The sequence below is a fragment of the Meles meles genome, chromosome 8 (genome assembly GCF_922984935.1).
Source record: "Meles meles chromosome 8, mMelMel3.1 paternal haplotype, whole genome shotgun sequence".
Taxonomy (NCBI): Eukaryota; Metazoa; Chordata; class Mammalia; order Carnivora; family Mustelidae; genus Meles; species Meles meles.
Genome location: NC_060073.1, coordinates 63,492,296 through 63,506,129, shown reverse-complemented (window position 1 = coordinate 63,506,129; position 13,834 = coordinate 63,492,296). Strand labels below are relative to the sequence as shown.

Here is a 13,834-nt window from a genome sequence, read left to right as displayed (position 1 = left end):
GAAATAAACAAAATTGAAATAAAGAAATCTTTAAGGGTTGTCTGAGTGGCTCAGTGGGTTAAAGCCTCTGCCTTTGGTTCAGGTCATGATCCCAGGGTCCTGGGATCGAGCTCCGCATTGGGCTCTCTGCTCAGCGGGGAGCCTACTTCCCTTCCTCTCTCTCTCTCTACCTGCCTCTCTGTCTACCTGTGATCTCTGTCAAATAAATAAATAAAATCTTAAAAAAAAAAAGAAATCTTTAATATTTCTCTCTTTTTGATTTAACTCTTCATGCAAGTTTCTTGAAAGTTCGAAATTACATTAGAAGAAAAAGTTACCAAAGGTGGGGGAGTGGCAAAAACTACAAAAAATATAAAGAAAAAAGTGAACTGCTATGTAGTGCTTATATTCCCAACAGGTATGACCCTCATATACTTTGAATGCCAGCATGATCTCAGACTGACCAAAATCTCTATCCCTTTCTCTTTAAATCACAGCATAGAGATCACCAGTCATTGTGAGAATGCACTAAGGAGCTATACAAAGTTATGAGTGGGATAAGGATGATAAAAACTGGCTTTATAATCTAGATATATGTATTCTGAATTGTTAACTTTTTCTGCATTACAGAGTATTTTAAAAATAAATAATATGTAATGATACAGGACAAATAAATAAAAATAGATGAAGCCATGTATAGTAAGAGATTAAAAAGCAGAAAACCTTCCACTCAATCACTTCCAAAAATAGTCAAACTTCTGTCCCATTCTTAGAATGAACACTTAAGACTGCCTAATGAAATAGCATGTTTGGGAAGTAATGACTGGCTTACAGCTCCCTTAGGAAAAGACTTGAAATATCACAAGATAACCCGAGATTATGGATATAAAAACATCTAGTGTTCATGCCCCCCTTTTAGGACCAACTCATAAGCTAAACATTTTACCTCTCCTCTATAAAAATATTTCTCAAGGAAAAAAATGACATGTATTATTCAAGGAACCAGAGACTTCACAGTAAAAGAGGAAAATATAGCCGATGTGTGGAAGTAAGAATGGAAACTTTAAATAGAAAATCATTATGGGGGCACCTGGGTGGCTCAGTGGGTTAAAGCCTCTGCCTTCGGCTCAGGTCATGATCCCAGGGTCCTGGGATAGAGCCCCACATCGGGCTCTCTGCTCAGCTGGGAGGCTGCTTCCTTCTCTCTCTCTGCCTGCCTCTCTGCCTACTTCTGATCTCTGTCTTCCAAATAAATAAATAAAATCTTTAAAAAAAAAAAAAAAGAAAGAAAATCATTATGAAATAAAGATCAAATGAAATAGAGAACAGGCATCACTCCATTGTAACTTGTAAAAAGACTGATTCATCATCAATATAAAATGTAAATTGACTCTTCTCAGTAAACAGATCCACAAAATATTACTAACATGGATAATATGCTGAAGAAAACTATCCACTCTCTAAAATGAGTGTCATATTGTTAAAATCAACAGTTTTATTTATTTTTAATTGAGGAGTTTTCAAAGACCACTTCAAATGCTATCTCCTTCATGAAGCTTTCTTATTCTCTCCTCATTGGAGAGTGAATTTTTACCCTTTGGCATTTTTGTTTGTTACTAATAAACTTATTATACTCATACTGAAGTTGTACGTGTATTTTTTTATTCTCCTATTCTAGATTTTAACAAGAATTATATTTTACTCAACATTTATAGGGCCTAGCACAATACTTAATATATAGTATAAAAAATATATATAAATGTCAAATTCAATTAATGGACTAATCAGGAATTTGAACCCTGTAAGCAATCTGAACTTCCCATTAATCTGGAAAGACTCTGCTAAACAATTAGAATAATAGAAGTGCATTAGATGAAGAATCTGCATTAGAAAAGTGAAGATGTTCAGAAAGTACTCCAGAAAAAATAATAGGGGGGTGAGGAGAGGGAATGGAGTGAGTGAGGAATGATCAAGGGAAGATAAACAGCTTTGCTTAGTAGATGCATTGGAGCATATAAGCAAGCATAGGCATAAATATACCTACCATCTGACAATAAGGGCGGTCAAGGTAACTGACAGACAATAGTACTAGATTTGTAGGTCTCAGAGCTTATGATCAAGAATTTATTTCAAGAGATGTCCTAGACAAACTACATAATTAAAACAACACTGAGGATAAAGAGCTTCCCTACTATAGAGTCTGGCTTCATAGTTCCTTCCTTATAATTAGGACAACCATACAGTATCATCTAAATTGGGATACCTTTGAGAGTGAAAAGGAATGCTATTAATAGTTATGCTGGAACAGATATAAACCAGAACTTGTCCTCTGCAAACTGCAATGTATGGTCACTCTACTTATAGCTCAGTTATGGCCCACCTCTGGCCATCCTGATTCTTTTTCAAGGTTCAACAGTAACCATTCGAAAGATACATTTGCTTTCTTGCCCACTTACTTCTACTACCCAAAAGGAAACAAGAAGAACCACAGCACTATTCAAGTTTGGTTAACACCTACCTGCCAAAATCACCATCTAAAAAGTTTACCAATTATTTGATGAACATAAGCTATGCAGGAAAGAATGGTAAAATCTTACCAAAAACAAAACTTCAGCTCACTGATTACATATCAAATAAAGGAAAATAAAATCAAAAGAATCAACAAAGCAAACCATACATGTTTGTTTGAAACCCCTAGATTCAACTATTTTGGAACTAGGGCACTATGTCAGAAGCAATTACATAAATCAGAAGTAAAATGGATCTTACCTTGGGAACTTTGGGAGGACTCTGTAGAAGAGGAACTACTATCTGTATAACTCTGTGGGTCTTCTTTTCCCTCTTGAATAGATGAATTACCAGCTTCTGCCACCCTAGATGCTTGCTGTAATGTTTCTGTGACCAGCTGCCTTGTCTGTTCACTAACAACTGTGGCTTGAAATGTCACTGGTTTGGGTTTAATTAGAACCTAGAAGAAAATCAGAAATACACCCAGCTTAAATTTTAGAGCACTATTTAAAATGCTAAACTTCAAGTCATGAATTAATATTTTCCTGACATGGGAAGCTACATTCTATATATTTATTATGCTTTGGGCACAACATTGTTCATCAAAGACTAATTCAATCTATGACCAAATTAGAGTCAAGCCACATACAAAACTTTAAGTGGTATATGCCAGACTGCAACAGCTACAATTTTGGCAAGAGGCTCTCCCCTGCTTTTTCTTGCCTATGATGACTTCAGAAGTCATTTTACAATCTGTGGGCTATATAGTAGAAAGACAGCCACATACTATGGACAGCAGAAGAGAAAGACACAAAGAGCCTGGATTCCCAATGCCACCAGAATGGTCTAGAATTTCCTCCCTCTGAACATTTATTAACATCATAAAATAATTAACACATTATTATTAACATAATAAAATTAAACCCTTATTTGTATAAGCCACTGTTCTTCAGATTTTTCATTAACAGCCAAATGAAATTCCTAATTGAGACACCTGCACAAAATGGTGGGACCCAAGTCATCTTCAAAAAGATTCCCAGAACAACACTGACTTAGACAACTGTTATTAGAAGCAATATGAAACACGTGGTAGATCAATTCCTGGCAAAGGTCAAAACCACAGACATTAAAATAAGTGAAATGGGAGAAGATTTCAAACTGAACCATTCCACTTCAAAATCTGAACTCTAGGAGCTGACTTCAATTGGGTGCCTAGAATAAAAATGTTAACTGAGAACATTTAGTTTTTATTTCTCCAATATGTAAGATTCGAAATCTTTTCAGACTCCACTATTTCACCCATTTCCAAGAATTCAAGAATGAAAACACGGGTTATACTATGATGCAAATGATGGAGCAAACGAAAATTGTTACCAGTTAAAACTTAAAGGCAATTTGGACTTATCTCTAATCACAAAACTTGTTTGTTTAGATGTGTATCACTATGATTCTAAGGGAATTGATCCTAAAGGCAAATTACTAAAGGTAAAATAAAACCTTTTACAAGAATTCTAGGATAACATTTCTCAACCAAAGCTGACATTACTTCCTTTGCTGTTCTCATAAGGCATTTAAAGTAGGAACTTTATAAAATAAATAGTAGTCTAGCAACATAAGATTAAATCCTTAGCCTCAATTTTCTAGGCAAATTTCCAGAAAAATTCCCTTATCTTCTATTGCTTGAAAAATGAACAGATCTCTAGCTACTCTATCACTTAGGTTTCAAGCAAAACAAATTTTGTAAGTATTTAAAGTGCTTTCAAAGGCCATACCAGCTTATAAAAAATACTTGTTTCTGAGAGATTCCAAATAACTACCACTCTCCCTCAAGCATCTACTTCTTAAATAACAATATATCCCTTCAGCAAATTTTATTCCAAGGGTGTTCATTTCCCCAAACTTTGCTCATGACATGGCACAAATATTTAGATAACCCCCCCGCGCCCCCCCCCCCCCGGCCAAAAAGTACTGAAGAGAGAAACACAGGTTTTGAAAACAGATGATTATGCACGTTTGGTCATAATTTAACAATCGGATCTTTTAAAAGATTATTGATCATCTCATTCAAATTTCTAGCGTGGAATTTTAGGAATTTGAAATATGCCAGAGCCAAGAAAAACCACCATATCTTTTTTTTTTTTTTTTAAGATTTTATTTATTTATTTGACAGACAGAGATCACAAGTGGGCAGAGAGTGGGGGGAGGGGTGGGGGGATGGGAAGCAGGCTCCCTATGAGCAGAGAGCCCGATGTGGGGCTCGATTCCAGGACCCTGGGATCATGACCTAAGCCAAAGGCAGAAGCTTTAACCTACTGAGCCACCCAGGGGCCCCAAAAGCCACCGTATATTATAGCATACCTGTGTTTTCCCTTGCTGCCCATAAACAATTTTTGTCGGGATGATTTTAGCTGCTGGTTGAACTGTGGAACCTATTCCTTTTGGTTGAGTTACAATCATTTTGGTGATGGGTCTTGTAGCAGTGATAATAGCTGGCTTTGCTCCTGTTGGCACCGTCTGAATAGTCTTTTCTCCCTAAATTAAAGTCAGTGAATATATGAGATTTCTATGTATTTAAATGCCAAAAACTAAAAAATCCTTTTATTGGAAAATCACACAGCAAGGGTTTACCAGGATGATGGGGAAAGGACTGTAAATTAAATAGCAAAGTACCATGTTTTCAGGTGACCCAAAATCCTAGACATAGTTGAGACAGTCCTAAAAGTCATCTGCCCAACTTTTGGTCTAAAGAAAGCATTACTTATTTCTTGACAAGTGAATTTAAAAAATAATCTCACATAAGAATATTTACTACCATGTCACATTCATAAAATTCGTACATTAAAAGAGTCAGGAAATTATATAAGAATATATACTAAAATGTTAACAATAGCTACCTCTAAGAGTTGGGATTGTAAGTCTCCCCCTTTATTTTCTATTTACCAAATTTTATTTTGGGTAAAATAAACATTACCTTTATTTTTGAATTTAACCAAAATAGACATTAATGTAATAAGAAATTACTGTGCATTATACCAATAGCTAAATGTGTACCTACAAATAAAATAAGCTCCCCAAATACGAAATTATAAGGACACACAGCAATCTCTATGCAAAAAAGCATGGGCAAGAGATGAAATCAGCAGATATTAACAAATGTTCTGAGGTTATATGGGAAAATACAAAAAACAAACTTAGGGCATTTCCCACGTTTTATTATGTTACTAATATCACTTTAGTCTATTAACTAGATAGCTTAAGCCCATTAACTTTTCACCATTTTTTCACTTTTGTCTGCTCTATTCTTAAGTACCTTCTGTCATTTATAGAGTCAACACTTGAGTTTTAATTCAAAAACGATGATTTTACTAAATAATTCATTCTTAAAGGTTAAAAATCCATAAAACTGAAAAGAAAAATTTTTACCTTATTGGTTTTTAACTTTTAGTCATCATCATCTAAATGTGTGGCCATCTAAACTTAGCAGCCAGTAAGAACAAAGTACCCAGGTGAGCTGGCAGAAGGTAATCTCTCTGAATTTAGAGCTAAATAGGATTATAAAAATCACAAGTTTAACTATTTGCTGTAAGGGAGAAAGTTATCTCAGGGAGATATGAAGTGTCTATCACTCCTGTTATTACTTATTTTAATACAAACACACCCTTCACAGCAGCAGCTTTGGAAGGAGCTCTAGTTCATTTGCCAAGAGCCGCTGGTTTGCAAGTGGGCATGCCTACCTATTAAATAGCTTAATGGGCCCTGTCCAAGTATAATGACTCATTCAAAGCCTATCAAAACCAACTAGCAGGCAACCTTTTGAAGAAGCTCTTCTGATGTGTGTAGACATGCCCAGGTAAGGAAGCTGTTGAGTACAGATGCATATACATATGTGTAGTCTTATGCTCTGCTCTATTTTACTAGTATTTCCTGAGTCAAACTCCTGCTGTTAGATATACCTAGCAGCTAGGATTCACACACGACTCTTCGATGTATGTGACCACAGGACTTTGGGTACATGGCATCCCCTCTTACATATCAAATTCTATAAAACTGTAAACCAGACTATAAAAGGGTTCTGAAAATAGGAATTCGAATCCAGGCTTTATTTTGGCTTACCATGTAAACTCAGGCTATGTTTTCCCACATGATGAAAAGATCTAATGCCAACATTATGAAGATAGTGATGCCTAGGAAGCTACTCAAGATCTACTAAAATGAAGTACAGCATTTTTTTTTTCCTAGCAAAGTCAGGACATTACCAAGCCTAAATAGTTAAGTACCAAGAGTAACGATAGTAAGAAAAAAACTACTTATTCAGGACTTCCTACACAGGAGGCACTGTTCTAAGCATTTTCAAAACAGCTACCAGTTACTGAACAAACTAAGTGGTAAAGATCATCATCCCCAACTTATAAATGAGGAAATTAAGGATGACAGAAGTCGAGTAAATTTGCCAAGGTCAAAACAACTACGATACTAAGAGATAAAGCCCAGGTTTGTCTAACTTGAAACCTCTGCACAAAACTGCCTTCACAACTACAAATGAAGCAGTTAATTATGAAAGTAAATTCCTATCAATTAATTTTCTTCATTCCAAATATTTCACTTTGCCCAGCCTGGGCCAAATATTAGGCTTGTGTCTACTGGCCAGAGGCAGGAATAAAACTGTCCTCTAACAGAGGTCTCCCTATAGTTAAGCCAGTGGAATCCTCCATGTGGACTAAGCTAAGCATCTAAATCATGGTCATAAGCAATGCAGCTATGAGCAACATGTTTTAGAAATTACTGTGAAAAATGGCATCAGTTGGTGGTGTTTTAACAGTTATTACATCACAGTAGTGGTAAATCAAACCATACAGGCCATTGTGGGGTTCTGAAGTCCTTAGGCAAATATTTATATAGCTGGTCTTTAAAATCCTCAGTAGATTCGCTGAGTCTGCAGTACAAGCTCTTACTTACTCCAGCATTTAGCAAGGTTGTGACAACGTTTTTGCCCGGGAGGCCTTGAATAGTCGTTCCTTTCCCTGTAGTCTTTTGCACAACAATCACATTAGGCTTGGAAGTCATTGGGATTGTAGTAATTTTGGTAGTCGTTCCTTAGAGAAGGAGGGAGAAAAGGAGGCCCGAGTTAATGACTAGAGATATTTGGTTATTTCTGTTTATGCTGTATATAATTAATACATGTAGTTAATGTCATTCTCAGATGACACAAAAGTTGTCATGAGGATGAAAATGAAGGCTTGGTACAGTAAATAGAAGTTATCCTAGAATGAGAGAATATTAAGAATTAACTTTTACAGCAGTCATCTTTTTGGAATTTGAAAACCTGTACACCAAATTCAAAATCTAAAACATCAGTATCAGTTTCCCCATTAATATTCCTCCCCTGACTAGTTAATTGAAACAAATAAAAATCTGCCTTCCACGTCAAAGGTTTCCCCAAACCCAGTATTATATTTATTTGACTGGTGTGATGAGAAAACTCTTCAAAAAAGAACATTAAAAAAAGGTAAATACTTAACAAAATCCACAAAACTCTAGACTGTACAAAAATTTATGAAAATAAGCCATTTATGCTTATGTGATTAAAAAAAACCAAACACTCATAGACCAAGGCACAGATCAAACACATGCTCTTGTAATCTGTAGCACTCTGAAGAGTATGAGGATGAAACTCCAATTTATGTATTTATATAAATGGATTTGTATTTTCAACAATTAAGATCTATTCAGAAGATCTACATCTACTGATCCAAACATATTACTGTGCTCTCTTCCTTACATCCTTCCACAACCTACTTCTCTTATACCTATCAAATTTGTACCCTATATTCTTCTGATTGTCACAGTTAGAAATCCTGGTGCAAATCTTGCTTTTTGAAAGCCCCTGGAGCTCCAAACTCTATCTTTTTGCATTCCTAATTCCTCAGGGCTTATCACACACTGTATGGCAATTACTCAGTAACAGTTGTTCCGTGAATATGTGAACAAACTCGATTTATCATCAACTTATGTCTTCTTTCAACATGTTATCAATGTCAACAGACAGACCCTATTCTCTTTTGGCTTCCCATATTTTCTCCCTATTTCAAGTTTCTTTATCATACAAATAGCTCTCATGCTCCTGCTATATCATTCTTTTTAAAAAACCAGTTTGGTCATGTCAAGAACCCAATGTGAAACTGGTCAAACACCTGCCCAGGGCAACTGGTTGACTCAGTCAGTATAGCATATGACTCTTGGGGTTGTAAATTTGAGCCCTATTCTGGATAGAGCTTACTTTAAAACAAAACAAAACAAACTTTCCTAATCCCTATTTTATCTAGTTCTAACTATCCCTCTTAGATTTCACAATCCTATATATGACCCGATACTTAATCTAACTATTTGATCTTATTTTTTCCTATTTCATAATATACACCACAAACTCTAGTCTAATAAGTAACTTCTTCACTATGGTTTCCTATTACCTGTCACATAGAGCCCAAATTCCTCTTAGGTTTCCAGGTTTTGCCAGACTTTAAATTTCAGATTATCATATATACCTATATCTATCTCTATCTAGATATATCTCTATATATCTAGATATATATATATATCTATATATAGATAGATCTCTATATATCTAGATCTAGATAGATAATATCTCTAGATCTAGATATATATTTAGATAGAGATAGATATAGGTATATATCTAGAAAGATATAGATAGATAGATAGATATATCTCCTTCAGTGTGTTGTTTTCCACATTGGTCCTCGAGCATATGTTATAATGCTACTTCTATGCCTATGATTTCCTCTACCCATGAAAACAGACAAGTCATACTTTTCTTTTCAAGGCTTGCATATCATTTATCAAATGACTAAGCACAGAACAGGTACCATTTAAAAACATGATGGATTAATACGTTCCCAAGAAGAAAAATTAAACAAAATTTTATTCTTTTCTACAAGAAAAATAGCATTCCTGACAAGAGTTTTAGAAATAAGGTTACACTAAAAATAAGAATATTCTAGTCAGTTCTTGGCAATCTTATTACTTTATATATCTTTATAATATACTTGCCATCATCTAATGTCTTGTCTGTCCAAGATAACACTGTCAGGTTACATAAAAACACACTTTTATCCAAACACCAGCTTCACAAATGATTTTCCCTCTATCTTTAGTTTTTGAATAGTAAGTTGTTAAGAGTCACAAAGACCACACTGCCCATTATTCATATGTATCAACTTCAACTCTTAATAAACATCAATCCCTCATACATGACTGATTACTATGACTTCTTCAATAATACAGCCTCACTAAATATTTGGTTAATAAAAATTTTTTTTAGAAAGTAAGCATTAAAAATTATCTCAAGGAAATGTAAACTAAGCTTTCACCAAAGTAAAAGGACCATTTTTTTGAAAGCTTGCTTAAAAAGTGCCTTATATTTGTATCTAAGTCACTGTCTAAAACTTTCCATTACAGGGATTTGTCAATTTATTGAACAGTTGCAAATTAAGTTCACCAGCTTGACAAAATGAAGGGTAGGGGGGAGAAGGTAGAAAACAGAATAAAAAGGCATAACATAAGGAAAAGTACAGTGTCATATTAAAACAGAATAGTTTATGACTAGAATTATCAAGTTATTAAAGTGCAAAATTCCAGAGCATGTTTCTATCTTTCAGTTGATAACTATGTTGTATTGATGACACAAGGGTTATTCTTTTTTTTTTAAAAAGATCTTCCTCTAGAGGTGCCTAGGTGGCTCAGTCGTTTGAGCATCAGACTACTACTTGGTTTCAGAGCATCAGACTATTGGTTTTGGTTAGATCATGATCTCAGAGTGGTGAGATCAAGCCTCCTTTTGAGCCCCACCTCATTGAGCTCTGCATTCTATGGGGTGTCTGCTGGAGATTCTCTCTCCCTCCCTCTGCTTCTGCTCCTCCGCCCACTTGTACACGCAACCACTCTCTCTAAAATAAATGAATTTAAAAAAATTAAAATAAAGGTCTTCCTCTACACTTTCACTGTAATCAGTCTACAGTTCTCATGCAACAACAGAGCTTATAAAAGTTCATTTGTTTAGCATTCTTTAGGGCAGAGAAGGCATCCATGTACATCCCTATGTATCACAGCACCCAGCCAAAGATCTGGCTCATATAGTAGAATCAGAGGACCCACTATATATATGGTCTTTAGTTATAAATTGCACCTACTGTGCAAATTAACTATAACTCACATTTGGATCATGGCCTATGATATTGGATGCATTCCAGGGATTTCTATTTAAAAGTTAAGATTCCTGTAAAAATGTGAGCATTATGGTAGGACGGTTTAAAGAAACTAATTTATTGGCCCAGATTTTACTATTCAGAGATTTTTTACATCACTCTAACAATCTGGTCTCTTGGGTAATATTTTATGTTGCTTTGCTCAAAGAATGAGCAAATGAACGAACAAATGGAAAGACAGATAAACACTAGGCCCTTGCCTGAACATTGTACTAAGGATCATGAAAATCAAAATCAAGTCTTGCCAGTGTCACAGGTTCTCATAATGTCCTTCAAGTGAAGATGAGTTCATCTCTGAAGGATACAACAATCTTCTGCATAAAATAGCTATGGTTTCTTAACCAACCCTCAACAAAGTTCACCAAAAAACTTACATATCTGATAGGCCTCTCTACATATACACATAGAAGTAAATATCTGATTCTGAGGAGTTAAATAACTATAAAAATAGTCATGCCTTCCATTTAGTTGTTTATTCTAATGAAAAGAAAAACCTGACCTTTCTAGAAAGCACTTTGGAAGCATGACCTTGCTTTCTAGAGAAAAGGAAGTAAGAACATCACATAATTTATGTATGTTTATCACAGGATTATTTATAATGATCAAAAAAACTGGAAGCAACCTAAAACATTCAATAATGAGAAAATGGCTAAACTACGGTGCATCATATAAGGAAACATTGTGTAGCCATCAAGTGGGGGCAGAGGAGTTCTCAAGATACATTTAAAAGAGCCTCTGCCTTCAGCTCAGGTTATGATCCCAGGGTCCTGGGATCGAGCCCAGCATCTGGCTCTCTGCTCAGCAGGGGAGCCTGCTTACCCCTCTCTCTCTGCTTGTGATCTCTGTCTGTCAAATAAATAAATAAAATCTTAAAAAAAGATACATTTAAAAGAACAGGAAAATAAGATTATTCTATGAAAAAAGGATAAAAGCTGATTATAATAGATTTCAATGTAATTTTAAAAATACACATACATTCACTTATAACCAAAAAAAAAAAAAAGAACAGAAGAAGGAATCAACAGAAATATATACACTTGAATTTTTTTTCCTTTCTTTTTAATTATTTTTATTAACATATAATGTATTATTTGCCCCAGGAGTACAGGTTTGTGATCATCAGGCTTACACATTTCACAGCACTCACCATGGCACAGACCCTCCCCAATGTCCATAATCTAACCACCCTATCCCTATTCCCCTACCCCCCAGCAACCCTCAGTTTGTTTTATGAGATTAAGAGTCTCTTATAGTTTGTCTCTTTCCCAATCCCATCTTGTTTCATTTATTCCTTCTATACCCTCCAAACCCCCTGCCCTGCCTTTCAAATTCTTCATATCAGAGAGATCATATGATAATTAACTTTCTCTGATTAACTAATTTCACTCAGCATAATACCCTCTAGTTCCATCCACGTCATTGCAAATGGGAAGATTTAATTTCTTTTGATAGCTGCATAGAATTCCATTGTATATATAAACCACATCTTCTTTATCCTGTCATCTGTTGATGGGCATCTAGTTTCTTTTCATAGTTTGGCTATTAGGACATTGCTGTTATAAACATTTGGGTGCATCCGCCCCTTCAGATCACTACATTTGTATCTTTAGGGTAAATACCCAGTAGTGTGATCGCTGGGTTATACACTTGAATTTTAACATAGTTCTCTGGATGGTAAAAATCATATGTTTTTAATTTTTGTTGTATCTTTCTGTATTTTCCAAATTACCCATGATAAGGGGGAAAGTATCATTTTCCTTTTTTAAAGCCTTCTATTCTTACAGCTAGCTGTCTGGGTATCTTTTTTTTTGAAGATTTTATTTATTTATTTGAACGAGACAGTAAGAGAGAAAGCATGAGCAGAAGGAAGAGAGGGAGAGGGAGAGGGAGAAGCGGAGTCCCCACTGAGCTGGGAGCCCAATGTTGGGCTTGATCCCAGGACCCTGAGATTATGACCTGAGCCAAAGGCAGCTGCTTAACCGATTGAGCCACCCAGGCACCCCAGATGTCTGGGTGTCCTTTAAGAAAAGCGTTTCATTTTTGTTTGGGGATAAGGGAGTAGGGTAGGCAAAAACTCTAGAATCCAGCATCTAATTATGGATTACCCAAATTCATCCAACTAGGCTTATCAGTTCTATGTGAATAGATAACCACAGTCTGAAAACTGCTAATAAACTAAACTGTAATCCCACTATCACGAAGTAACAAAAACATTACAAAATAAGAGAACTGTCTTTATAAAGAATATTGATATGCAACAAGGATCAGTTTAGAGCAGTCAGAAATGAGAGATTCCTTAAAATAAAAGTGTCAGTGAGGTGGAAGTAGACAGAAAACGAGCTCCACACAACGAACAGCATTGTTTCAACTTTTTGCCAAGTACATCCTATTGCTAGAAAAGTTTAAGAACTCTTCTCATGTATACCAAATGTACTTGAAATAGCATGAGTTGTTTTATATTTACATACAAAGGTGGATAAAATGTTTACATGTATAGGATACAGATCTCTGGCTTCCAGGAAAATATGCTTGCTTACTGTACCACTCTAACCTGGTACAAAGCAGCTAAATCATAAGAAGGTCTGACAACAATGGCCTCATGACATCTAGACATTCCTTCAAGCTGTAAGGTTATTATGAATTCATATGTAAGTAAAGAAAAACCATTATAGTGATAAAAAGCTACATACCAATGAAGAATGATCACTTTTTGAAAAATGTTTTAGAATGTGCTCTATACCATTAAGATACTGTCAGGTAATAAATCATAATTTGAGTTTTCATTGTGTTATTTAAAAAAATCCTCTTAAAGCTGGAGTATGATGATTCTTTCCCTACTGGTTTCACCCTCCTCAGTTTGGCAAACATCAGATTTTCTCACACTTAAAAATAGAGCCAATATTAGTTTTAAATACTGTGCTTTATGCCAATATCATGCCCTGCTTTGTTGGTTTTTTTTTCTTTCAGTCCTTGAGTTATCAGCAACATCATATATTACCAGGTACTTCAATCCCTTCACAGAACAACTCACCAGGGGCATAAAAAATATGGCTAGTCCACAAAAATGG

General features: G+C 35.3%; 1 protein-coding gene across 14 annotated transcripts in view; it reads right to left on the bottom strand.

Annotated features, from left to right (window-relative positions):
- EMSY (EMSY transcriptional repressor, BRCA2 interacting) overlaps positions 1-13,834 on the bottom strand; it is a 95,723-nt gene that overhangs the window by 25,620 nt on the left and 56,269 nt on the right. For all 14 annotated transcript variants that reach the window (XM_046015248.1, XM_046015263.1, XM_046015253.1 and 11 more), the window contains 3 exons: positions 7,444-7,580; positions 4,846-5,019; positions 2,749-2,947 (listed from right to left, as the gene is read on the bottom strand). In XM_046015248.1, the coding sequence (XP_045871204.1) occupies positions 2,749-2,947; positions 4,846-5,019; positions 7,444-7,580 (510 nt within the window). The remainder of the gene's footprint in view (positions 1-2,748; positions 2,948-4,845; positions 5,020-7,443; positions 7,581-13,834) is intronic.